General features: G+C 40.4%; 2 protein-coding genes across 4 annotated transcripts; both read left to right on the top strand.

Moving 5' to 3' along the window:
• The first annotated feature begins 8,404 nt into the window (after positions 1-8,404).
• LOC119475013 (B2 bradykinin receptor-like) lies at positions 8,405-16,224 on the top strand. Its single transcript, XM_037747447.1, has 2 exons — positions 8,405-8,704; positions 14,831-16,224. Exons 1-2 carry the CDS (start codon positions 8,665-8,667, stop codon positions 15,757-15,759), a joined length of 969 nt encoding a protein of 322 aa, XP_037603375.1. The 5' UTR covers positions 8,405-8,664; the 3' UTR covers positions 15,760-16,224.
• Positions 16,225-17,959: 1,735 nt separating this feature from the next.
• Positions 17,960-26,435, top strand: LOC119475012 (B2 bradykinin receptor-like). 3 transcript variants are annotated; one of them, XM_037747445.1, is made up of 2 exons: positions 17,960-18,143; positions 24,918-26,435. In XM_037747445.1, the coding sequence occupies exons 1-2, from the start codon at positions 18,124-18,126 to the stop codon at positions 25,954-25,956; spliced, it is 1,059 nt and encodes a 352-aa protein (XP_037603373.1). In that variant the 5' UTR covers positions 17,960-18,123; the 3' UTR covers positions 25,957-26,435. The 3 variants fall into 3 exon arrangements, with proteins under 3 accessions (XP_037603373.1, XP_037603372.1, XP_037603374.1); XM_037747444.1 differs by lacking the exon at positions 24,918-26,435 and adding an exon at positions 19,945-21,448 and having other exon boundaries at positions 17,977-18,143; XM_037747446.1 differs by lacking the exon at positions 17,960-18,143 and adding an exon at positions 23,194-23,333.
• The last annotated feature ends 694 nt before the right edge of the window (positions 26,436-27,129 follow it).

Below are 27,129 nucleotides of genomic sequence, written 5' to 3'. Positions count from 1 at the left end.
TTACAGTGTGTATTATCAGATTTTAGACAGGTCAGATGAGATAATCCACAAATTCACATGCTCACAGACCAAATATTTCAGTAGCCTGAGACAAATATCACGTCTGATGACAGTCACAGGGACGCAATGTGTGTGTGTTTAAGTATTGATTAATTATTTCTATACATGCTCTAATGTGCATGTGTGTTTTCAAAAGAGGAGAGCCCAGCTCTCCCTTTCAGTATTTTGTCTAATAAATTTCCAGCCTCAGAACAATTTATATTTCATCCAGTAGAGGGCTCCATATCAATATTTTTGATGAGGGTGAGGAGGGTAAACGGTACATGCATTTTATACTGTATACTGTATAATCAAAATCAACTTTTTTGGCAAACAAACGAGGAATTTGTCTTCAGTTTTCAGTAGTTCTAAATATACTCACACTTGTATCTACTGTATATACATACAGAACAAGTAATAGATTATTTTAATTCTAATATTTTTGTGTTTAGTTGATATGGTACAAGATATACTGTATTTCTATAGTTTAATTACAGGAATAAGAAGCAACTTATTTGCTTAAATGATGGTTGAAAGAGTGAAAGTTTTAACAAAATTAATTTTTCATTGCATCAGGTTTTCTAAAAGTTCTCCTTTTTAGGTAGAAGAGGTGTTTCAGGGATATAGAGGAGACAAGTTAGTGATATGCAGCAGCAATTCCCTCTGTGAGTATCACCATACTATCAGAAGTCATTCAGTAAAACAAGCAGTCATCATCTCTTTTGTCCCTCTGAGGGTAACATTTGTTGTCTGTCAGTCAGCATCGGAGTGAAAAGACACATTATTTGACTGTCTAAGACAAGACATGTCTGTCTGTTTGTCTGTCTGTCTGTCTGTTTGTCTTACATTGTATTTTAGTTTTCATTTATCAGACATACCTTTGAATGAGGTATGTCAATCATTAAAACATTTAATTGCGCTTAATCGCACGATTGTCCATAGTTAATTATGATTAATTGCAAATTAATCACACATTTTTTATTTGTTCAAAATGTATCTGAAAGGGAGATTTGTCAAGTATTTAATACTTTTATTGGAGTGGACAAATATGCTTACTTTATGCAAATGTATGTATATATTTATTATTGGAAATCAATTAACAACACAAAACAATGACAAATATTGTCCAGAAACCCTCCCAGGTACTACATTTAGCATAAAAAATGTGCTCAAATCATAACATGGCAAACTCAAGCCCAACAGGTAACAACAGCTGTCAGTGTGTCAGTGTGCTGACTTGACTATGACTTGCCCTAAACTGCATGTGATTATCATAAAGTGGGCATGTCTGTAAAGGGGAGACTAGTGGGTACCCATAGAACCCTTTTTCATCATATATCTTGAGGGCAGAGGTCAAGGAACCCCTTTGAAAATGGCATTGGCAATAGCATTTTCAGATGTTGACAAAGTAGACTCACTTAGAAGTTATGTAGTTCACTAAAATCATTTGTGAGTCATAACAACAATTTCGCAATTGCGTTGCTTTCTCCCACATAGTTTACCTCTCACTCCAACCTCACTCAGTTCTTCTCTAAACTATTAACACCCACATCTAGAGACGCAAGCTCTCAGCCTGGTTGCTACACATAAACATGTTTATTTCACCATAAATGGCAGATGTCCGGGCGTATGCTAAACTGTTTTTTATTTGTCCTGACATTCAACTTACATAATGAAAACAAAACTATAACCCAGACAACAGATGTTTGGGTTGCGTCCGCCCACCGGCAGTTTGCTCAATGTGTTGCATAATGTCTTGTGATGGCTGGTTTGTTAATACGAAAAAGGGATGTGAAATTGAATCCTATTTTTACCACATTTACTTTGCTCTGTTAGCATTGCCTATATTTGAAAGCAAGATGAAAATGATTTATCAGCGTTTCAAATTACAGAGAAAAATATGGTGCAAGAGGCAGATCCCTTTCCAAAACCTGCCTCAGTCTCTATAACGGTAAAAACATGTAATATTGGGTGGTCTGTTTATTTTCTGCCAGGAACTTTTGAGCAGTCAAATGCACAGCATTAAAAGCATGGGTTGAATTTTATCCTAATTTTGAAGAGATTGCTTGTTGTTCCAGGGTTGGCTGCATTAGTGGTATCACACAGCGTTCTTCAAAATTGCATTAGTGGTTTCAGACCAGAGCCAAGGCCACTCCCAGTATCAGACCCTGGGATTGGTATGATGAGGCCTCATTCACCGTCCTTTCAAAGGCCCTGATTGTACGTGACAGCTGTCAAAACAATATCTAAACTTCACAAGAAGAGCCGTGCCCCAGGAGTTACGAAAGAGGGAACGGGGGCGGGATCAGCACCGAGTAATAGAGCACACAGCCTGGAAAAAAAGCATTAAGCAGACAGGCAGAAGGAGACAGGAAATGAGCTGAGTATTTTCGAAGATCAGCATGAGCCTTGCCGCCCCCTCGTCCAGACATTTGTTAAATACCTCATTACACACCACTGAGACATAACTAACGGCAGCGGACAGAGTTGTAGTCCGTTGTCATGATTACTCAATGTCCTTTCAGTTTGCTATGATAAATTATTTTACAATACATTAACCCTCACGTAGTCGACACAATGTAAAGGATTCATAGAGTGTGTCTCTATAAACTTATAGGGCCAGGGTAGAGGTTTAAATCACACGTATTAAGCTGAAGTTACAAGGCTGTTATATCTAATAAATGTTATGTTTAGGGCTGTCAAAGTTAGCGTGATAATAATGCATTAACGCAAATTCATTTTAACGCCACTAATTTCTTTAATGCATTAACGCAACTTGTGATTTTTAGGTTTTAGCGGGCTCAGTTTAAAAGCTAGAGTGAAGATACTGGTATCATATGAAACTAGAAAACCTAAGGAACCATTTCATACTAGATTGTCTCGAAGGAGTCTAAATAACGCTCCAAGGTTACGCTAAATTTTGGTGAGTAAAAACTGTCATGGCTCAAGGGGTTCCTTGACCTCTGACCTCAAAATATGTGAATGAAAATGGGTTCTATGGGTACCCACGAGTCTCCTCTTTACAGACATGCCCACCTTATGATAATCACATGCAGTTTGGGGCAAGTTTAATCGACTGACAGTCCTAGTTATGTTTGGAAATGGCCATTGTGCTTCAAAGGGTCGTATTACAAAAATAACATATTTTTTCATTGTTCACTCATAATTGAGGTTTTATTTGCTGAGGTTTTGAGATAACCATTGTGTCTGTGGTGCTAATTGCATTGGAAAACAGCAACTTTTCATTCCATAAACAATGCATTGGTTAAACCACAGAACTTCCTGTCAGCACTTAGCAGTATTTGTTTTTATGTTCGATGGAAAAAACTTTCTCATGAAAACTGTCTACAATACAAAAGGCCTATTTTACTTTAACTTTAGGAGGGACAAGCACATGGCTTCAGATGACAAACCACACTAAAACACATGAATGTTTTCATTGGCCACTGTTTTAGCGTTGTCACAGAATTGTTGGTTGACAGTTGAGATCATGGAGTCATTTCTGGGAAGCAGCAGTGCAGGTCATTCTGGTGAAATAACGCAATAAATAACACAGTTTGCCGAATGACATTTCTTAGGGAGAGACGGTTCATGCAATTCATTTCATGGCTTCACCCCATCCTTCAGCACAAATTCTATTGTTGGGATATCCAGTTTCCCATGCTGTTTGGTTCCAAGGAAATGTCTTGGAAAAGTGTCATAAGTGGAAAGGCAATAGTGCACAATACATAGACCAGTCAATCAGACAAGTGTATAATGGATATCCATCAAATAAGATGTCTGATTTTGATTCTTATCATTTCAAGAAAAAAAAGGAAAGGGTGTCTGAGAAAAGGAGGGAACAATATCACCATTGCAACACCAGGAAGTCTCATGACTTGACTGTTATTAGATTGTAGGTCATGGGAAAACTAATGGTGGGTGAAGAATGGCGCCAGCACCAACTTGAAATCTACAACTGGATGCAAACTGCTTTAGCCTGGCTACAGTGCCCCCCCTGACCCTGTAATAACAGTTACACTTCTAAAGTATACATTACAGGATATCATGAGAGGGGTTCTTCAATGTCTGTTCGTGTTCGGGACCAACAGGAAGTGGCAAATTCATCCTTTTAACATTACTTCAAGAAAGACCGCAGCCATGGTCATGCATCTACTGCACCCTCATCACATGAATATGACACACCAGCTCAGTTTGCACACATTATTGACTGCTTTTAAGCCTTTTGTCTATTCTAACCAATGCCAACTCGAAAATGGCCGTGGGTTTAAAGTGCGTTCCCCCTATTTAGCTCTTAATGTCTCTCAAACTGCCATGTTGTTCATCCAAATGTTACCTCTGTGAAGATCATCAGTCCTCTGATAATAGCTGATAACCACAGGCGTGATGATTGAGCCACAAGTCCATCATCCTGCATTGTTAGTAATACACACAGCGACAGACACACGTGTATTTGTGTACAGAAAAATGTGTTAGTGTAATTGGTCTATTATAAATCTTAGTTTGGTAGATTAGGAAGAGATTGGAGGGTCAATATTGACATCACACAGAGGGGAAGGGTCTGTGACCTTATAGAGCAGGAGAGCAGCAATGGATGATGAGTGTGCCAGATGATACCAAATGGGTGAATTGTTTCCGACGGCCCGCCGGCATGCCCGGACGCTATTCTGTCTTTCAGAGGTTTGTTTTGGGTTGAGTTTCATCATATCATATCATATGAAACTAGAAGCCTAAGGAATCCATTGGTACCAATCATGTCATGATAGCTTGTCGGGAAGATTGCTAAATAGCGCTACAAGGTTATGTTAAAATTTGTCGAGGAAAAACTGGCATCGCGACTTTCAAAGGGGGCCCTTGACCTCTGACCTTGATATGTGACTGTAAATGGGTTCTATGGGTACCCACGAGTTTCTCCTTTACATACATGCCCACTTTGATAATCACATGCAGTTTTTTTGAATGCAGTATAAATGTGTGTGTTATTTTCGCCAATACTAAAATGGTGTATTTAAATATTTCTGCATACTGGGGTCCATAAGCAGTCTTGGAATTAAATAAATTGGCTATCGCTGTAAAGCTGAGACTCTTGTGGATTCAATGAGCCCAATTGTATTCATGTGTGATGATGTTAGTCCCCATAGTAGCCATTTCATTATAGTGAGACCATTTTTTTAAACGTGATCTCACTGTATAAAATGACCTGTTGTGACCTCGAGGATAATCACAGCCTCATGAAACTTTACAGCCACAAACTAGAGACCTAAGGCATTCAGAGGATGTATTTCATAATGTGGTATTTTGGAGGGATTATTGATCATTTTAATAAATTCTTCTAACCAAATCGTTGTAACACCCCAATAAAAAAGAGGGCAGAATGGTAGGGGTTAAGAACTTTGCCATTTACCCTCTCTACTCATAAAACATACCTTGCCTACAGCAAGAGAAGAGCAGACAGAAGAGAAGCCTACACCAGCCACCATTATTAGTCCAATCCTGTGGTTTTCGGTGAGTCACACCAGGTGAAAGCACACCCATCCACGCGTCAGACGTGCAACCTGCAGGATCTTAGGTTGTGGACACATTAAGTTGAAGGTAGGCCATGTTTTCAAATGTCTTCTCTTTCACCTTAGAGAGGTGCTTGAAATGGATGATCATAGACTGCCTATAGAAGCAGCAGGAATGCCAAAGCTTCATTGTGCATATGTGTGTTTCTAGGCGTAAAAAAAACAGAAAAAAGAAAACTTGTGTCGTGGAATGATGAAATATGATCAAGGAAGCAGTGCTCACAAATTGCTTTTGTGAAATGGCAACAATCATTTTATCATAGTAATCACAAGGTAAACAGTAAAAATATGCAAATCTCATCACAATGATCTGTCAAGGATGTGTGACTTTACAATGCTTCCATCTGCAGGACCACGTTTAGACATGTTTCCCACGGTAACCACTGCCTAACAGTGTCCCTATCAAAATGCACTTCTGAAGCCATTAAAATGTTGTACTTCAGACCTGACTCTTGCAGAGTTATTCACTGTAATAGCAATCTTACAATAAACACAATGCAGTGCAGTAAATAGTTTCATTTGTCTCTAATGCACAGCGAGCAGTGCATAAATTAATTTAAGTGGCTTTCATCATAGTCCAAGCACACATCTGCTCCACTTTAATGCTGAGGATATAACATCACAATGCTCACACGTCAGATGGGATATTTATGTGAAACGATTGTAATTATCATTATTATTTCCCACATAATATCCAATAATTCCACAAAAATCCTGCTGAAATCCTCTATAATACCCACATTGTATTTAGACAAAGACAGGCCTCACCCAACCATTTTGAAACTTTAACTTCCAGCGGAAGTTTCTGCATACTGGAAGATCTTTATCCCATGATAAAACATCCAGTAAATAAACATTAACTAAGCCAGAATACAAACACATGTAATCTTCAGAGGAGGGCAGGGGACAAACAGGAGAGAGAGAGAGAGAAAAAGAGCAGACAGACTGAAGTTGGCTGACATTGTTTTAATTGCAGTTCCATATTAGGGCGAGTGAGAGTCAGACTGAGGAGAGTAAGGGAGTGTTACTGGAGCAGTGTAGTCGGGCATCTGGACTGTTCACAACTGGACAAACTCAGGAGGAATGACTCTTCAACCCACGAAGTATGTATGAGCCTCATATGGTTTGTATATTGTGAAACATTTCACATTAGCATTGATACATTATCTCCTCTTTAACATTGAGAATTGAAACAGTAGTGTTGTGTTTTATAATCATTTTTGTACAGAAACTTGTTCAAAATGTATTTACATGTGCTCAGATGTATAATACATCAAGATGTGTTGGGTAACAGAATATGTCGATACACAAGAGTGAACAATACAGTGAAATACTGCAAAACATACTAGGAGATGGAAAACCTGAATAGAATCTACCAGTAGAGACTTGTCTTTTACCAGCTCATAATTTCCTCTCAACATGTTTAATGTTCAATTCAATTTATTTTTGTATAGCGTCAAATCACAACAGAAGTTATCTAAAGACGCTTTATATATAGAGCAGGTCTATGACCGTACACCATAGTTTAGAGACCCAACAGTATCCACCAAGCGCACTGTGGCCAGGAAAAACTCCCCGATTACTGGGAAGAAACCTGGAGCAGAACCGGGCGCAGGGCGGGCGGCCATCTGCCGAGACCGGATGGGGGGATAGATAGATAGATAGATCGAGAGAGAGAGTGAGAGTGAGAGTGAGAGTGAGAGTGAGAATGAGAGTGACAGAATGTCACAATGTTAGTGTGCCCCCATTTGTTTTTGCTATATACATTTTGGTTAAATGTTTTGTTTGTACAATGCTGATACACAAAAATATCAGTAATTGATTTGTTGATAAAAAGATATACTAAAGAAAACATTTTATAACAAACATTTCGCTATTGTAAAGTACGTATTTGCAACAGTTGCTTATGCATTCACTGACACAGAGCTGATATCTTCTACTTATAGTACAGTTAAAAAAAAAAACTATTCTGTGATACATTTGATGTAGACCTACACTCCTAAATTGCAGCTCTATTGATTGTTCTTGATTCTTAATGCATTCAGAAACATTCTCATGTGCCTATCATTTAAAAATATGATTGACTTTGACTTAACAGTTCAGTGCAAAACAGATTCCCGGACGACTAACATGATATCTCATATTGTGCAAGGCAAAGTCAAATGCCCTTAGGGACATTAAGATGAACAGGGCCAAGCATGTTGCTCATTATTGTAACATGGTGACTACTGTTCTACGTGATTTAGACGCAGGTACAAGGGAAGTACTAATCAAATTATGGGAAGAGGCAGGGCTGCTGGTGGTGCATGTAAAGGTTGCAATGCAGCAATTAGTAGTCCTAATAGCAGTTAGATATATATATAGTGTGGAGATGGACATTTAAATAGGCTGCTCTGTTTTATGACAAAGTTAGAGAGCTCACAGGCTTATGATGAGCCGTCTGTAGAAGCTCAATTACTACAGTCATGTTCATGTTCACACGGGGCTGCACGGTGGTGCAGTGGTTAGCACTGTCGCCTCACAGCCAAAGGGTCGCAGGACTTGGGGCTCTTCTGTGTGGAGTTTGCATGTTCTGGTGGGTTTTCTCCGGGTTCTCCGTTTTCCTCCAGACAGTCCAAAGACAATGTTGACTCTAAATTGCCCGTAGATGTGAATGTGAGTGTCAATGGTTGTCTGTCTCAATGTGTCAGCCCTGTGATAGTCTGGCGACCTGTCCAGGGTGTACCCCGCCTTCGCCCAATGTCAGCTGGGATTGGCTCCAGCACCCTCGCGACCCTGAATAGGATAAGCGGCCACAGATAATGGATGGATGGATGTTGTTCACACAGTTTGAAAGTAATGAAAAGAGCTGTACAAGACAGAGCCAGGCTACTGCAGTTGTTTCCCACCGTTTTCAGTCATGAGAGTGGTATCGATCTTCCCATCTGACTCGAAAAAGTGTTTTTGTTGCCATGATAATTTTTAACTGTCTTTGTTTTATGTTCTCCACAGCGTCCCAGACTTCAACACCACAGATTTATATGGAGACCAAAACAACACCAATGGCACAGATTGCCCTGATATGTACGACTCGGAGTGGCTCTACATCGGACAGCCGGTGTATATCCTGCTCATCGCCGTGCTGGGAATCATGCTCAACGTGTTTGTCCTGATGGTTTTCTGCTTCCACAAGAAGGCCTGCACCGTGGCCGAGATCTACTTGAGCAACTTGGCTGCTGCTGACTTTGTCCTGGTGTCCTTTTTGCCTTTCTGGGCTGTCAACGTATACAGAGATTTCAATTGGCCTTTTGGTTGGTTCCTGTGCAAAGTCGTCAGCATGGGCATTATGATGAACGCCTATAGCAGCATGTACTTCCTCGTTCTGGTTAGCGTAGATCGCTATGGGGTGCTGGTGCACCCGCTGTCCCATGGTAGAATGCATAGGCCAAAATATGCCAAACTGGGCTGTCTGCTGATGTGGGGTTTCGGCTTGCTCCTGAGTGTCCCCACACTCGTCTTTAGGGAAGTGGATAATCATTCTGGTAATATTACTCACTGTTTTCTGGACTACCCAAACCAAACGGTGCAGCTGGTCTTTGATGGGATGTTGTTCGTTTTTGGCTTGATCATCCCCATTTCGATCATCTCATTCTGCACAGTCAAGATTATTCAGGCTTTGAAGATCCATACGATAGAGAGGTTCAATGCTGAGAGAACGGAGCAGAAGGCCACCACTCTGGTGCTGGCGGCCCTCCTGGCGTTCCTCATCTGCTGGGTGCCGTTCCACGTGGTCACCATGCTGAACGTGCTCGTACGAGCTGACGTCCTGGGAGGTTGTCACCTCGAGTTCGTCCTAGATATCTGCACACTGTTCTTCGTCTACCTAGCCTTCTTCAACAGCGTCCTCAACCCCATCCTCTACGTCATTGGAGGGAAGAACTTCCGTAAAAAAGTTTGTGAGCTCTTCAAGCAGCGGAGAATTAGGAAAACAGACACCACTTAGTCCTCACGTTCATCAAAGACGTCCTCTACACTGAAGACGTTGTTATAAAATACTACTTTCAAAAGCACTGCTCCCCTTAAAAATAGACTTTGTAGAAAGGTGGACAGTCATTTGCGCAAATGAAAATGATTCCAATGATGATTCATTATTAGATTTGCAGTGGATGTAATTGTGTTGTAATGGGACCAAATCACCCTTCCTCAAATCAATCTTTGACGATACGTCTTCTCAAAAAGATAATCAAGCTTTAATCAATTTTATGAAATGTAGTTATATATGTATGTAACTGTTTCATCACATGCAATAAACTACAGCTGTCCTCTTGTTACAAACATATGCAAACATCTGTATCTTGAATGTACAGGTGGTGAGATCTAAATCAGCCTGGTTGCTGTAAAATAATTAATGTAAATACAGTGTATCTTGCATTGCTGATAACTCAGATTGTAAATAGTACCAGTATTTGTTTTTCTCTGAAGGTAACAGGTCAAATAAAACATACATATGGTTTTATGGATGTCTCTTGAATCTTTATTAGGAACACGTTTAGAGACATGTTTCCCTGAGTAATCAACCAACAGTGTCCCTATCATAACGCACTTCTGAAGCCATTAAAATGTACTTCAGACCCGACTCTCACAGAGTTATTCACTATAATAGCAATCTTACATAAACACAATGCAGTGCAGGAAATGGATTAATTTGTCTCTAATGCACAACGAGCAGTGCATAAATTCATTTACCCTCTGAGACCGACAATAGGCCTGTTTTTGTCTTTTTTAGAGGGGTACAGGGGGTCTTTAGGGGTCAGCAGTATATGTCACATAGAAGTGGTGTACATCATCTGAAAGCTGGGAACCTGAAGATTAATTTGAGATGCAGCTCAGCACTGTGTGTCAAGTTGTTCTAGTCATAAGTTGGAAATAATTGAATGAATGAATGAATCAATTAATCAATTAACTAATTAATCAAATAATGAATTATTTTAAATAAATTGTAAACGTGTATAAGGGCTAAGAACATTATGACTGAAGTATATGATGGCCATTCCCATGCTCTGTTATGTTTCATAAGTTGTTGCAGTAATTTTGGGGTTGATACCATTATTTTACACAGATTTGGTGCAACATTTTACCTTTTTTTTACGACTCAAGAATTGATAAAAATGATCAAAAATCCCTCCAAAATACCACATTCAGACACTAAGACCTTGAGGAACACCATAGAAACAGCCATGCTGTGATTTGGTATCAAAACCTTTTAATATTTTGAGATTTCTGCAAGAACTGCATTTTTCAGTGATTGGATGGTGAGCACTTCCGTTCTGGAAACTGCTCAGAAACCCCCTTTTTGTCAATCTAGCTAGGAAAGCCATCCATTCTCTGAATGCTCTAGATCTCTAGTTTGTGGCTGTAAAGTTTCATGAGGCTGTGATTATCCTAGAGGTCACCACAGGTCATTTTATACAGGGAGATCAAATTACAAAAAATGGTCTCACTATAATGAAATTGCTGCTATTGGGACTAACATCATCACACATGAATACAGTTGGGCTCATTGAATCCACAGGAGTCTCAGCATTACAGTGATATCCAATTTATGTAATTCCAAGACTGTTTAGGGACCCAAATATGCAGAAATATTCAAACCATTTTTAGAATAGGCAAAAACAACACATTTCTACCTCATGCAAAAAACTGCATGGTTTTTGCCCCAAACTGCATGTGATTATCATAAAGTGAGCATGTCTGTAAAGGGGAGACTCGTGGGTACCCATAGAACCCATTTACAGTCACATATCTTGAGGTCCGAGATCAAGAGACCCCTTTGAAAATGATCATGCCATTTTATCCTTGCCAAAATGTTGCCAAAATTTCGAGCGTTATTTATCCTCCTTCCTGACAAGCTAGCATGACTGCTAGCATGGTTGGTACTAATGGATTCCTTTGGTTTTTTAGTTTCATATAATATCAGTACCTTCACTTTAGCTCTAAAACGGAACTTGCTACAGCCTCTGAAAGACAGTAAAGTCGGTTGGGATCATCCGCGATCCTGCGGGTCTCAGAGGGTTAAAGGGACTATTTGTAACTTTCAGAAATGCTTCTTAACAGCGACACCTCTGGCCGTGAAATCAACGAAAGTCAGCGTCGAGCTTGCGCTTGCTCGCTCTAAATATACCTGAACGAGCATCGCTCAAAACAGTGAGGCGACACACGTCAGCTAAAACCACAATATCACTCTATATTTCAGCTGCTTGGCAGTAATGTTCGCTGACCAGACGAAGGTCTCTCCATGAACATGATTTAGATCTGATCTCAGTGTTAGCTTTTACTGCCTCAGCGCAGGCTGATGCAGCGGGGCTCTGCAGCGTGTCTCCCTGCTCTCTCTGCCCGCAGCCAGAGAGAGCAGGTAGACACAGGCACCCGGTCGGTAACGAGACGATAACGTTACTAGCTGAGGAGCTCCGTCACTTCACAAGACACGGGAAACCTCTGTTGATCTGAAGGAGCTGCAGCAGTTATTTCTGCACAAACGTCCACTGTACATTCACTAGATATTCTCAGAGCTAAACTAACTCTTCTGCAGTGTGGAGTGAGCGCGCGTTCACGTCTAGAGGTGGAGCGAGCTGAGAACGCGCACGCTCTCTGAGTGAAGGCAGGCAGGCAGAGGAGGAGAGGCAGCGGCCACACGCGAACGCGCATATGTGAGCGCGCATGTGTGGCGACCCGCTACATTTATACGCTTAAAAAGTTACAAATAGTCCCTTTAAGTGGCTTTCATCAAAGTCCAAGCAAACATCTGCTCCACTTCAATGCTGAGGATATAACATCACTATGCTCACACGTAAGTCGTTTTTGTAATGAGATATTTATTTGAAACGATTGTGAATATCATTATTATTTCCCACATAATATCCAATAATTCCTCAAAAATGTGGCTTCTGCTTAAATTCTCTATAATACCCGCAGTGTATTTAGACTAAGACGTCACCCACCCATTTTAAAACTTTAACTTCCAGCTCAAGTGGCTGCATACTGGAAAATCTTTATCCAATGATAAAACATCAAGCAAATAAACACTAACTATGCCAGATCACAAACACATAGACATGTGTGTGATCTTCAGAGGAGGGCAGGAGACAAACAGGAGAGAGAGAGAAAGAGAAAGAGAGAGAGAGAGAGAGAGAGAGAAAGAGAGCATACAGATGAAGTTGGTTGACATCCATTTAATTGCAGTTCCATATAAGAGGGCGAGTCAGAGTCAGACTGAGGAGAGTAAGCGAGTGTTACTGGAGCAGTATAGTCAGGCATCTGGACGGTTCACATCCGGACTTACTCAGGAGGAATGACTCTTCAACCGACAAGGTATGTATGAGTTTCCTTTTGTTTATATATTGTGAAACATTTCACATTAGCATTGATACATTATCTCCTCTTTAACATTGAGAATTGAAACAGTAGTGTTGTGTTTTATAATCATTTTTATGTCAATAACTAAACTAAACTAAACTAAAAAAAAAGTTTTAAAATTTGTGTTTGGTGGATTATTTTTTTCTGTTGTTACAATGCTAATGCTAATGTTTATGTACAGAAACTTGTTCAAAATATATTTGCATGTCCTCAGATGTATTTTACGTCAAGATGTGTTGGGTAAAAGAATATATTGATACACAACAGTGAACAATACAGTTAAATACAACAAAACATACTAGGAGATGGAAAACCTGAATAGAATCTACCAGTAGAGACTTGTCTTTTACCATCTCATAAATTCCTCTCAACATGTTTAATGTTAGTGTGCCCCCATTTGTTTTTGCTATGTCAATTTTGGTTAAATGCTTTTATTGTACTATGCTGATACACAAAAATATCAGTAATCGATGGAATGGAAAATTGAATGAAAACGACATTGATTGCGGTGGATCATATATGAGCTCAGTTTTGCCCCAATTATAAGAAGATACATTAAAGAAAACATTTTATAACAAACATTTGGTTATTGTAAGTACGTATTTGCAACAGTTGCTTATGCATTCACTGAAACAGAGCTGATATCTTCTACTTATAGTACAGTTATAAAAACAAACTCCTCTGTGACACATTTGGTGTAGACCTATAATCTTAAATTGCAGCTCTATTGATTGTTCTTGATTCTTAATACATTCAGAAACATTCTCATGTGCTTATCATTTAAAAATATGATTGACTTTGACTTAACAGTTCAGTGCAAAACAGATTCCCGGACGACTAAGATGATATCTCATATTGTGCAAGGCAAAGTCAAATGCCCTTACGGACATTAAGGTGAACAGGACCAAGCATGTTGCTCATTATTGTAACATGGTGACTACTGTTCTACGTGATTTAGACGCAGGTACAAGGGAAGTACTAATCAAATTATGGGAAGAGGCAGGGCTGCTGGTGGTGCATGTAAAGGTTGCATTGCAGCAATTAGTAGTCCTAATAGCAGTTACATATATATATATATATAGTGTGGAGATGGACATTTAAATAGTCTGCTCTGTTTTATGACGAAGTTAGAGAGCTCACAGGCTTATGATGAACCGTCTGTAGAAGCTCAATTACTACAGTCATGTTCATGTTCGCACGGGGCTGCAAGGTGGTGCAGTGGTTAGCACTGTTGCTTCACAGCAAGAGGGTCGCAGGACTTGGGGCCCTTCTGTGTGGAGTTTGCATGTTCTGGTGGGTTTTCTCCGGTTCTCCGATTTCCTCCACACAGTCCAAAGACAATGTTGACTTTAAATTGCCCGTAGGTGTGAATGTGAGCGTCAATGGTTGTCTGTCTCAATGTGTCAGCCCTGTGATAGTCTGGCGACCTGTCCAGGGTGTACACCGCCTTCGCCCAATGTCAGCTGGGATCGGCTCCAGCACCCTCGCGACCCTGAATAGGATAAGCGGCCACAGATAATGGATGGATAGATGGATGGATGGATGTTCACACAGTTTGAAAGTAATGAAAAGAGCTGTACAAGACAGAGCTAGGGTACTGCAGTTGTTTCCCACCTTTTTCAGTCATGAGAGTGGTATCGATCTTCCCATCTGACTCGAAAAGTGTTTTTGTTGCCATGATAATGTTTAACTGTCTTTGTTTTATGTTCTCCACAGCGTCCCAGACTTCAACACCACAGCTTTATATGGAGACCAAAACAACACCAATGGCACAGATTGCTCTGATATGTACGACTCGGAGTGGCTTCACACCGGCAAATCATATTTTATATCATATATCCTGCTCATCGCCGTGCTGGGAATCATGTTCAACGTGTTTGTCCTGATGGTTTTCTGCTTCCACAAGAAGGCCTGCACCGTGGCCGAGATCTACTTGAGCAACTTGGCTGCTGCTGACCTCGTCCTGGTGTCCTTTTTGCCTTTCTGGGCCGTCAACGTATCCAACGGTTTCAATTGGCCTTTTGGTGTGTTCCTGTGCAAATTCGTCAGCATGGGCATTAAGATGAACGCTTACAGCAGCATCTACTTCCTCATTCTGGTTAGTGTAGATCGCTATGTGGCACTGGTGCACCCGCTGTCCCATGGTAGAATGCGTAGGCCAAAATATGCCAAACTGGGCTGTCTGCTGATGTGGGGTTTTGGCTTGCTCCTGAGTGTCCCCACATTCGTCTTTAGGGAAGTGGATAATCGTCCTGATAATATTACTTACTGTTTTCTGGACTACCCAAACCACACTGTGCAGCTGGTCTTTGATGGGATGTTGTTCGTTTTTGGCTTGATAATCCCCATTTCAATCATCTCATTCTGCACAGTCAAGATTATTCAGGCTTTGAAGATCCATACGATAGAGAGGTTCAATACTGAGAGAACGGAGCAGAAGGCCACCACTCTGATGCTGGCGGTCCTCCTGGCGTTCCTCATCTGTTGGGTGCCATTCCACGTGGTCACCATGCTGAACGGGCTCGTAAAAGCTGACGTCCTGGGAGGGTGTAACCTCGAGTCCGTCCTAGACATCTGTAATCAGATCTTCACCTACCTAGCCATCTTCAACAGTGTCCTCAACCCCATCCTCTACGTCATTGTAGGGAAGAACTTCCGTAAAAAAGTTTATGAGCTCTTCAAGCAGCGGAAAATTAGGAAACCAGCCACCTCTGAGTCCTCACGTTCATCAAAGCTGTCCTCTACACTGAAGACGTTTTTATAAAATACTACTTTCAAAAGCACTGCTCCCCTTAAAAATAGACTTTGTAGAAAGGTGGACAGTCATTTGCGCAAATGTAAATGATTCCAATGATGATTCATTATTAGATTTGCAGTGGATGTAATTGTGTTGTAATGGGACCAAATCACCCTTCCTCAAATCAATCTTTGACGATACGCCTTCTCAAAAAGATAATCGAGCTTTAATCAATTTTATGTAATGTAGTTATATATGTATGTAACTGTTTCATCACATGCAATAAACTACAGCTTTCCTCTTGTTACAAACATATGCAAACATCTGTATCTTGAATGTACAGGTGGTGAGATCTAAATCAGCCTGGTTGCTGTAAAATAATTAATGTAAATACAGTATGTCTTACATTGCTGATAACTCAGATTGTAAATAGTACCAGTATTTGTTTTTCTCTGAACATAACAGGTCAAATAAAACATACATATGGTTTTATGGATGTCTCTTGAATCTTTATTAGGAACACGTTTAGAGACATGTTTGCCTGAGTAATCAACCAACAGTGTCCCTATCATAACGCACTTCTGAAGCCATTAAAATGTACTTCAGACCCGACTCTCACAGAGTTATTCACTGTAATAGCAATCTTACATAAACACAATGCAGTGCAGGAAATGGATTCATTTGTCTCTAATGCACAACGAGCAGTGCATAAATTCATTTACCCTCTGAGACCGACAATAGGCCTGTTTTTGTCTTTTTTAGGGGGATACAGGGGATCTTTAGGGGTCAGCAGTATATGTCACATAGAAGTGGTGTACATCATCTGAAAGCTGGGAACCTGAAGATTAATTTGAGAAGCAGCTCAGCGCTGTGTGTCAAGTTGTTCTAGTCATAAATTGGAAATAATTGAATGAATGAATGAATTAATCAATTAATCAATTAACTAATTAATCAAATAATTAATTATTTAAAATAAATTGTAAACATGTATAAGGGCTAAGAACATTATGACTGAAGTATATGATGGCCATTCCCATGCTCTGTTATGTTTCATAAGTTATTCAGCAATTTTGGGGTTGATACCATTTTTTTACACAGATTTGGTGCAAAATTTTACCTTTTTTTACGACACGAGAATTGATAAAAATTATCAAAAATCCCTCCAAAATACCACAATAAGACACCAAGACCTTGAGGAACACCATAGAAACAGCCATGCTGTGATTTGGTATCAAAACCTTTTAATATTTTGAGATTTCTGCAAGAACTGCATTTTTCAGTGATTGGATGGTGAGCACTTCCGTTCTGGAAACTGCTCAGAAACCCCCTTATTGTCAATCTAGCTAGGAAAGCCATCCATTCTCTGAATGCTCTAGATCTCTAGTTTGTGGCTGTAAAGTTTCATGAGGCTGTGATTATCCTAGAGGTGACCACAGGTCATTTTATACAGTGAGGTCAAATTACAAAAAAATGTTCTCACTATAATGAAATTGCTACTATGGGGACTAACATCATCACACATGAATACAGTTGGGCTCATTGAATCCACTAGAGTCTCAGCATTACAGTGATATCCAATTTATGTAATTCCAAGACTGTTTAAGGTCCCAAATATGTAGAAATATTCAAACCTTTTCTAGAATAGGCAAAAACAACACATTTATACCGCATTCAAAAAACTGCATGGTTTTTGCCCCAAACTGCATGTGATTATCATAAAGTGAGCATGTCTGTAAAGGGGAGACTTGTGGGTACCCATAGAACCCATTTACAGTCACATATCTGGAGGTCAGAGGTCAAGAGACCCCTTTGAAAATGATCATGCCATTTTAACCTTGCCAAAATTTTGCCCAAATTTCTAGCGTTATTTATCCTCCTTCCTGACAAGATGGCATGACTGCTAGCATGGTTGTTACTAATGGATTCCTTCGGTTTTCTAGTTCCATTTGATATCATTCCCTTCACTCTAGCACTAAAACTGAACTTGCTACAGCCTCTGAAAGACAGTAAAGTCGGTTGGGATCATCCGCGATCCTGCGGGTCTCAGAGGGTTAAGTGGCTTTCATCATAGTCCAAGCACACATCTGCTCCACTTTAATGCTGAGGATATAACATCACTATGCTCACATTTAAGACCTTTTTGTAATGAGATATTTATTTGAAACGAGGTGCAGGGGACAAACAGGAGAGAGAGAGAGAGAGAGAGAGAGAGAGAGACAGAGAGAGAGAGAGAGAGAGCATACAGATTGAAGTTGGCTGACATCCATTTAATTGCAGTTCCCTACCGTAGAAGGGGGCGAGTCAGAGTCAGACTGAGGAGAGTAAGGGAGTGTTACTGGAGCAGTGTAGTCAGGCATCTGGACGGTTCACATCTGGACTTACTCAGGAGGAATGTCTCTTCAACCAACAAGGTATGTTTGAGTTTCCTTTCGTTTATATATTGTGAAACATTTTACATTAGCATTGATACATTTCCTCCTCTTTAACATTGAGAATTGAAACAGTGGTGTTGTGCTTTATAATCTTTTTGTGTCAATAACTATGTACAGAAACTTGTTCAAAATATATTTGCATGTCCTCAGATGTATTTTACGTCAAGATGTGTTGGGTAAAAGAATATATTGATACACAACAGTGAACAATACAGTTAAATACAACAAAACATACTAGGAGATAGAAAACTTGAATAGAATCTACCAGTAGAGACTTGTCTTTTACCAGCTCATAAATTCCTCTCAACATGTTTAATGTTAGTGTGCCCCCATTTGTTTTTGCTATGTCAATTTTGGTTAAATGCTTTTATTGTACTATGCTGATACACAAAAATATCAGTAATCGATGGAATGGAAAATTGAATGAAAACGACATTGATTGCGGTGGATCATATATGAGCTCAGTTTTGCCCCAATTATAAGAAGATACATTAAAGAAAACATTTTATAACAAACATTTGGTTATTGTAAGTACGTATTTGCAACAGTTGCTTATGCATTCACTGAAACAGAGCTGATATCTTCTACTTATAGTACAGTTATAAAAACAAACTCCTCTGTGATACATTTGGTGTAGACCTATAATCTTAAATTGCAGCTCTATTGATTGTTCTTGATTGTTCTTGATTCTTAATACATTCAGAAACATTCTCATGTGCCTATCATTTAAAAATATGATTGACTTTGACTTAACGGTTCAGTGCAAAACAGATTCCCGAACGACTAAGATGATATCTCATATTGTGCAAGGCAAAGTCAAATGCCCTTAGGGACATTAAGGTGAACAGGGCCAAGCATGTTGCTCATTATTGTAACATGGTGACTACTGTTCTACGTGATTTAGACGCAGGTACAAGGGAAGTACTAATCAAATTATGGGAAGAGGCAGGGCTGCTGGTGGTGCATGTAAAGGTTGCAATGCAGCAATTAGTAGTCCTAATAGCAGTTACATATATATATATATATATATAGTGTGGAGATGGACATTTAAATAGGCTGTTCTGTTTTATGACGAAGTTAGAGAGCTCACAGGCTTATGATGAACCGTCTGTAGAAGCTCAATTACTACAGTCATGTTCATGTTCGCACAGGGCTGCAAGGTGGTGCAGTGGTTAGCACTGTTGCTTCACAGCAAGAGGGTCGCAGGGCTTGGGGCCCTTCTGTGTGGAGTTTGCATGTTCTGGTGGGTTTTCTCCGGTTCTCCGATTTCCTCCACACAGTCCAAAGACAATGTTGACTTTAAATTGCCCGTAGGTGTGAATGTGAGCGTCAATGGTTGTCTGTCTCAATGTGTCAGCCCTGTGATAGTCTGGCGACCTGTCCAGGGTGTACCCCGCCTTCGCCCAATGTCAGCTGGGATCGGCTCCAGCACCCTCGCGACCCTGAATAGGATAAGCGGCCACAGATAATGGATGGATAGATGGATGGATGGATGTTCACACAGTTTGAAAGTAATGGAAAGAGCTGTACAAGCTGTTGTGTTCATCTCTGCACCTGTGGAAACATTAAGGCCAACTCAGGGGATGACCGTATTTCCCCGACAACAAATCACTCAGTTGAACCCAGTTGGATTTTGTTATCTTTGGACAGAGCCAGGCTACTGCAGTTGTTTCCCACCTTTTTCAGTCATGAGAGAGGTATCGATCTTCCCATCTGACTCGAAAAAGTGTTTTTGTTGCCATGATAATGTTTAACTGTCTTTGTTTTATGTTCTCCACAGTGTCCCAGACCTCAACACCACAGCTTTATATGGAGACCAAAACAACACCGATGGCACAGATTGCCCTGATATGCACGACTGGGAATGGCTCTACATCGGACAGCCGGTTTATATCCTGCTCATCGCCGTGCTGGGAATCATGTTCAACGTGTTTGTCCTGATGGTTTTCTGCTTCCACAAGAAGGCCTGCACCGTGGCCGAGATCTACTTGAGCAACTTGGCTGCTGCTGACCTCGTCCTGGTGTCCTTTTTGCCTTTCTGGGCCGTCAACGTATCCAACGGTTTCAATTGGCCTTTTGGTGTGTTCCTGTGCAAATTCGTCAGCATGGGCATTAAGATGAACGCTTACAGCAGCATCTACTTCCTCATTCTGGTTAGTGTAGATCGCTATGTGGCACTGGTGCACCCGCTGTCCCATGGTAGAATGCGTAGGCCAAAATATGCCAAACTGGGCTGTCTGCTGATGTGGGGTTTTGGCTTGCTCCTGAGTGTCCCCACATTCGTCTTTAGGGAAGTGGATAATCGTCCTGATAATATTACTTACTGTTTTCTGGACTACCCAAACCACACTGTGCAGCTGGTCTTTGATGGGATGTTGTTCGTTTTTGGCTTGATAATCCCCATTTCAATCATCTCATTCTGCACAGTCAAGATTATTCAGGCTTTGAAGATCCATACGATAGAGAGGTTCAATACTGAGAGAACGGAGCAGAAGGCCACCACTCTGATGCTGGCGGTCCTCCTGGCGTTCCTCATCTGTTGGGTGCCATTCCACGTGGTCACCATGCTGAACGGGCTCGTAAAAGCTGACGTCCTGGGAGGGTGTCACCTCGAGTTCGTCCTAGATATCTGCACTCAGTTCTTCGTCTACCTAGCCTTCTTCAACAGCGTCCTCAACCCCGTCCTCTACGTCATTGTAGGGAAGAACTTCCGTAAAAAAGTTTGTGAGCTCTTCAAGCAGTGGAGAATTAGGAAAACAGCCACCACTGAGTCTTCACGTTCATCAAACTTTTCCTCTACACTGAATACATCAGTATAAAATACTACTTTCAAAAGCACTGCTCCCCTTAAAAATAGACTTTGTAGAAAGGTGGACAGTCATTTGCGCAAATGTAAATGATTCCAACGATGATTCATTATTAGATTTGCAGTGGATGTAATACTGTTGTAATGGGACCAAATCACCCTTCCTCAAATCAATCTTTGACGATACGCCTTCTCAAAAAGATAATCGAGCTTTAATCAATTTTATGAAATGTAATTATAAATTTATGTAACTATTTCATCACATGCAATAAACTACAGCTGTCCTCTTGTTACAAACATATGCAAACATCTGTATCTTGAATGTACACGTGGTGAGATCTAAATCAGCATGGTTGCTGTAAAATAATTAATGTAAATACAGTATGTCTTGTATTGCTGATAACTCAGATTGTAAATAGTACCAGTATTTGTTTTTCTCTGAACATAACAGGTCAAATAAAACATACATATGGTTTTATGGATGTCTCTTGAATCTTTATTAGGAACACGTTTAGAGACATGTTTCCCTAAGAAAACCAACAGTGTCCCTATCATAACGCACTTCTGAAGCCATTAAAATGTACTTCAGACCCGACTCTCACAGAGTTATTCACTGTAATAGCAATCTTACATAAACACAATGCAGTGCAGGAAATGGATTAATTTGTCTCTAATGCACAACGAGCAGTGCATAAATTCATTTACCCTCTGAGACCGACAATAGGCCTGTTTTTGTCTTTTTTAGAGGGGTACAGGGGGTCTTTAGGGGTCAGCAGTATATGTCACATAGAAGTGGTGTACATCATCTGAAAGCTGGGAACCTGAAGATTAATTTGAGATGCAGCTCAGCACTGTGTGTCAAGTTGTTCTAGTCATAAATTGGAAATAATTAAATGAATTAAATAATTAATTAATTAATCAATTAATCAATTATTTAAAATAAATTGTAAAAGTGTATAAGGGCTAAGAACATTATGACTGAAGTATATGATGGCCATTCCCATGCTCTGTTATGTTTCATAAGTTATTGCAGCAATTTTGGGGTTGATACCATTTTTTTACACAGATTTGGTGCAAAATTTAACCTTTTTTTACGACGCGAGAATTGATAAAAATGGTCAAAAATCCCTCCAAATTACCACATTAAGACACCAAGACCTTGAGGAACACCATAGAAAAAGCCATGCTGTGATTTGGTATCAAAACCTTTTAATATTTTGAGATTTCTGCAAGAACTGCATTTTTCAGTGATTGGATGGTGAGCACTTCCGTTCTGGAAACTGCTCAGAAACCCCCTTTTTGTCAATCTAGCTAGGAAAGCCATCCATCCTCTGAATGGTCTAGATCTGTAGTCTGTGGCTGTAAAGTTTCATGAGGCTGTGATTATCCTAGAGGTCACCACAGGTCATTTTATACAGGGAGATCAAATTACAAAAAATGGTCTCACTATAATGAAATGGCTGCTATTGGGACTAACATCATCACACATGAATACAGTTAGGCTCATTGAATCCAGAGGAGTCTCAGCATTACAGTGATACCCAATTTATGTAATTCCAAGATTGTTTAGGGACCCAAATATGCAGAAATATTCAAACCATTTTTAGAATAGGCAAAAACAACACATTTCTACCTCATGCAAAAAACTGCATGGTTTTTGCCCCAAACTGCATGTGATTATCATAAAGTGGGCATGTCTGTAAAGGGGGTACCCATAGGTACTCGTGGGTACCCATAGAACCCATTTACAGTCACATATATTGAGGTCAGAGGTCAAGGGACCCCTTTGAAAATGATCATACCAGTTTTTCCTTTCCAAAATTCAGCCCAAATTTCGAGCGTTATTTATCCTCCTTCCTGACAAGATGGCATGACTTCTAGCATGGTTGGTACTAATGGATTCCTTCGGTTTTCTAGTTCCATTTGATATCATTCCCTTCACTCTAGCCCTTAAAAGGAACTTGCTACAGCCTCTGAAAGACAGTAAAGTCGGTTGGGATCAGCTCAAGTGGCTGCATACTGGAAAATCTTTATCCAATGATAAAACATCAAGCAAATAAACACTAACTACGCCAAATCACAAACACATTGACGTGTGTGATCTTCAGAGGAGGGCAGGGGAAAAACAGGAGAGAGAGAGAGAGAGAGAGAGAGAGAGAGAGAGAGAGAGAAAGAGAGAGAAAAAGAGAGCATAAAGACTGAAGTTGGCTGACATCCTTTTAATTGCAGTTCCCTACCGTAGAAGAGGGCGAGTCAGAGTCAGACTGAGGAGAGTAAGGGAGTGTTACTGGAGCAGTGTAGTCAGGCATCTGGACGGTTCACATCTGGACTTACTCAGATAGAATGACTCTTCAACCAACAAGGTATATATGACTTTCCTTTCGTTTATATATTGTGAAACATTTCACATTAGCATTGATACATTTTCTCCTCTTTAACATTGAGAATTGAAACAGTAGTGTTGTGCTTTATAATCTTTTTATGTCAATAACTATGTACAGAAACTTGTTCAAAATAAATTTGCATGTCCTCAGATGTATTATACGTCAAGATGTGTTGGGTAACATATATAATATATTGATACACAAGACTGAACAATACCATTAATTACAACAAAACATACTAGGAGATAGAAAACCTGAATAGAATCTACCAGTAGAGACTTGTCTTTTACCATCTCATAAATTCCTCTCAACATGTTTAATGTTAGTGTGCCCCCTTTTGTTTTTGCTATATAAATTTTGGTTAAATGCTTTTATTGTACTATGCTGATACACAAAAATATCAATAATCGATGTGTTGATGGAATGGAAAATTTAATGAAAATTACATTGATTGCGGTGGATCATATATGAGCTCAGTTTTTGCCCCAATTATAAGAAGATACATTAAAGAAAACATTTTATAACAAATATTTGGTTATTGTAAAGTACGTATTTGCAACAGTTTCTTATGCATTCACTGACACAGAGCTGATATCTTCTACTTATAATACAGTAATAAAAAACAAACTCATCTGTGATACATTTGGTGTAGACCTACAATCTTAAATTGCAGCTCTATTGATTGTTCTTGATTCTTAATACATTCAGAAACATTCTCATGTGCCTATCATTTAAAAATATGATTGACTTTGATGTAACAGTTCAGTGCAAAACAGATTTCCGGACAACTGGGATGATATCTCATATTGTGCAAAGCAAATTTAAATGCCCTTAGGGACATTAAGGTGAACAGGACCAAGCATGTTGCTCATTATTGCAACATGGTGACTACTGTTCTACGTGATTTAGACGCAGGTACAAGGGAAGTACTAATCAAATTATGGAAAGAAGCAGGGCTGCTGGTGGTGCATGTGACGAAGTTAGAGAGCTCACAGGCTTATGATGAGCCGTCTGTAGAAGCTCAATTACTACAGTCATGTTCATGCTCGCACGGGGCTGCACCGTGCAGTGGTTAGCACTGTCGCCTCACAGCAAGAGGGTTGCAGGACTTGGGGCCCTTCTGTGTGGAGTTTGCATGTTCTGGTGGGTTTTCTCCGGGTTCTCCGTTTTCCTCCACACAGTCCAAAGACAATGTTGACTCTAAATTGCCCGTAGGTGTGAATGTGAGCGTCAATGGTTGTCTGTCTCAATGTGTCAGCCCTGTGATAGTCTGGTGACCTGTCCAGGGTGTACCCCGCCTTCGCCCCTGAATAGGATAAGCGGCTACAGATAATGGATGGATGGATGTTGTTCACACAGTTTGAAAGTAATGGAAAGGCTGTACAAGCTGTTGTGTTCATCTCAACAGCTTGGATTTTGTTACCTTTGGACAGAGCCAGGCTACTGCAGTTGTTTCCCACCGTTTTCAGTCATGAGAGTGGTATCGATCTTCCCATCTGACTCGAAAAAGTGGTTTTGTCGCCATGATAATGTTTAACTATCTTTGTTTTATGTTCTCCACAGCGTCCCAGACTTCAGCACCACAGCTTTATATGGAGACCAAAACAACACCAATGGCACAGATTGCCCTGATATGTACGACTGGGAATGGCTCCACACCGGCCAGCCAGTGTATATCCTGCTCATCGCCGTGCTGGGAATCATGTTCAACGTGTTTGTCCTGATGGTTTTCTGCTTCCACAAGAAGGCCTGCACCGTGGCCGAGATCTACTTGAGCAACTTGGCTGCTGCTGACCTCGTCCTGGTGTCCTGTTTGCCTTTCTGGGCCGTCTACGTATCCAACGGTTTCAATTGGCCTTTTGGTGTGTTCCTGTGCAAAGTCGTCAACCTGGGTATTAAGATGAACACCTACAGCAGCATCTACTTCCTCATTCTGGTTAGCGTAGATCGCTATGTAGCACTGGTGCATACAATGTCCCATGGTAGAATGCGTAGGCCAAAATATGCCAAACTGAGCTGTCTGCTGATGTGGGGTTTTGGCTTGATTCTGAGTGTCCCCACGCTCGTCTTTAGGGAAGTGGAATATTTTCCTGATTATGGTACTGTATGCATTCTCAACTACCCAAACCACACCGTGGAGCTGCTCTTTGATGGGATGTTGATAGTTTTTGGCTTCGTCATCCCCATTTCGATCATCTCATTCTGCACCATCAAGATTATTCAGGCTTTGAAGATCCAGACGATAGAGAGGTTCAATGCTGAGAGAACGGAGCAGAAGGCCACCACTCTGGTGCTGGCGGTCCTCCTGGCGTTCTTCATCTGCTGGGTGCCGTTCCACGTGGTCACCGCGCTGGACGTGCTCGTACGAGCTGACGTCCTGGGAGGGTGTCACCTCGAGTCTGTCCTAGACATCTGTAATCAGATCTTCACCTACTTTGCCTTCTTCAACAGTGTCCTCAACCCCATCCTCTACGTCATTGTAGGGAAGAACTTCCGTAAAAAAGTTTGTGAATTCTTCAAGCAGTGGAAAATTAGGAGAACAGCCACCATTGAGTCCTCACGTTCATCAAACATGTCCTCTACATTGAAGACGTTGGTATAAAATACTGCTTTCAAAAGCACTGCTCCCCTTAAAAATAGACTTTGTAGAAAGATGACTGTGGTGAACAGGCATTTGCGCAAATCTAAATGATTCCAATGATAAGCTAAATTCATTATTAGATTTGCAGTGGATGTAATTGTTTTGTAATGGGACCAAATCACCCTTCCTCAAATCAATCTTTGACGATGCGTCTTCTCAAAAAGACAAACATGTTTAATCATTTTTAGGAAATGTAGTTATATATGTATGTAACTGTTTCATTACATACAATACACTACAGCTGTCCTCTTGTTGCAAACATATGCAAACATCTGTATCTTGAATGTACAGGTGGTGAGATCTAAATCAGCCTGGTTGCTGTAAAATAATTTATCTAAATACAGTATGTCTTGTATTGCTGATAACTCAGATTGTAAATAGTACCAGTATTTGTTTTTCTTTGATCATAACAGGTCAAATAAAACATACATATGGTTTTATGGATGTCTCTTGAATCTTTATATCGTATTTAAATGTTGAGTTGAGCACAAAAACGTGCTTCATCCTGTGGACGCAGAGTAAGAGAGCCTCAACAACGTGCTTGCTATTTGTTTTCTGGTGCTTCTGACTCATTGTCTGCTGAGTTAAAAACAGGATCCTGTCAAAGAGTTTCCAGTGGTGACACACAGACATGCTCCATTTTGTTGGCTGCATGGACATCAGTTGTCTCGTTTTACATTTCTCCCCACACCCAATTTAATGGTCCAATGTTGATTCATTGTGGGCTGTGGCCAAGGGTACACCCCTAGTTGTCACCAAAATGAAGGCATGTCGTGCCAAACAGGAAATCTGTGTTTTAGGAGTCAGGCTGCATGACCATTGCCAGAGCTGGAAATTGTTGTGGAACAAAAAAACATGCAGGCAGACAAATTTACCTCAGACGGGAAAATGCATGTCAAAAATACTCATTTGACCTGGTTCCATGTATCTTTTTCTGCCTTTCAGGATTATGCTGGTTAGCCTAGCTTGCTAAATTACACTTTCTGAGTGGAATAAAAACTTGTCAGTAGCATCATGGAAGTTGACAGCATGTCTCCTTGTAAAGCCAGCCTTCAAATGTCAATCTGCCAGGAGTAAAGTCTCGCCAGAGGCCTGAAGCTTAGAAGCTAAGTCCAAAAATGTTTTTAATCTCCT

This window comes from Sebastes umbrosus, chromosome 16, assembly GCF_015220745.1.
Source record: "Sebastes umbrosus isolate fSebUmb1 chromosome 16, fSebUmb1.pri, whole genome shotgun sequence".
Lineage (NCBI taxonomy): Eukaryota > Metazoa > Chordata > Actinopteri > Perciformes > Sebastidae > Sebastes > Sebastes umbrosus.
This window is presented reverse-complemented; position numbering and strand designations above follow the sequence as displayed.

Bases quoted from the DNA above. Each gene is read 5' to 3' on its own strand.
- LOC119475013 (XM_037747447.1), top strand. From the start codon at position 8,665: ATGTACGACTCGGAGTGGCTCTACATCGGACAGCCGGTGT. The intron at 8,705-14,830 runs ATATCCTGCTCA...ATTTTATATCAT, and splicing joins CTACATCGGACAGCCGGTGT to ATATCCTGCTCATCGCCGTG.
- LOC119475012 (XM_037747445.1), top strand. From the start codon at position 18,124: ATGTCTCTTCAACCAACAAG. The intron at 18,144-24,917 runs GTATGTTTGAGT...TGTTCTCCACAG, and splicing joins ATGTCTCTTCAACCAACAAG to CGTCCCAGACTTCAGCACCA.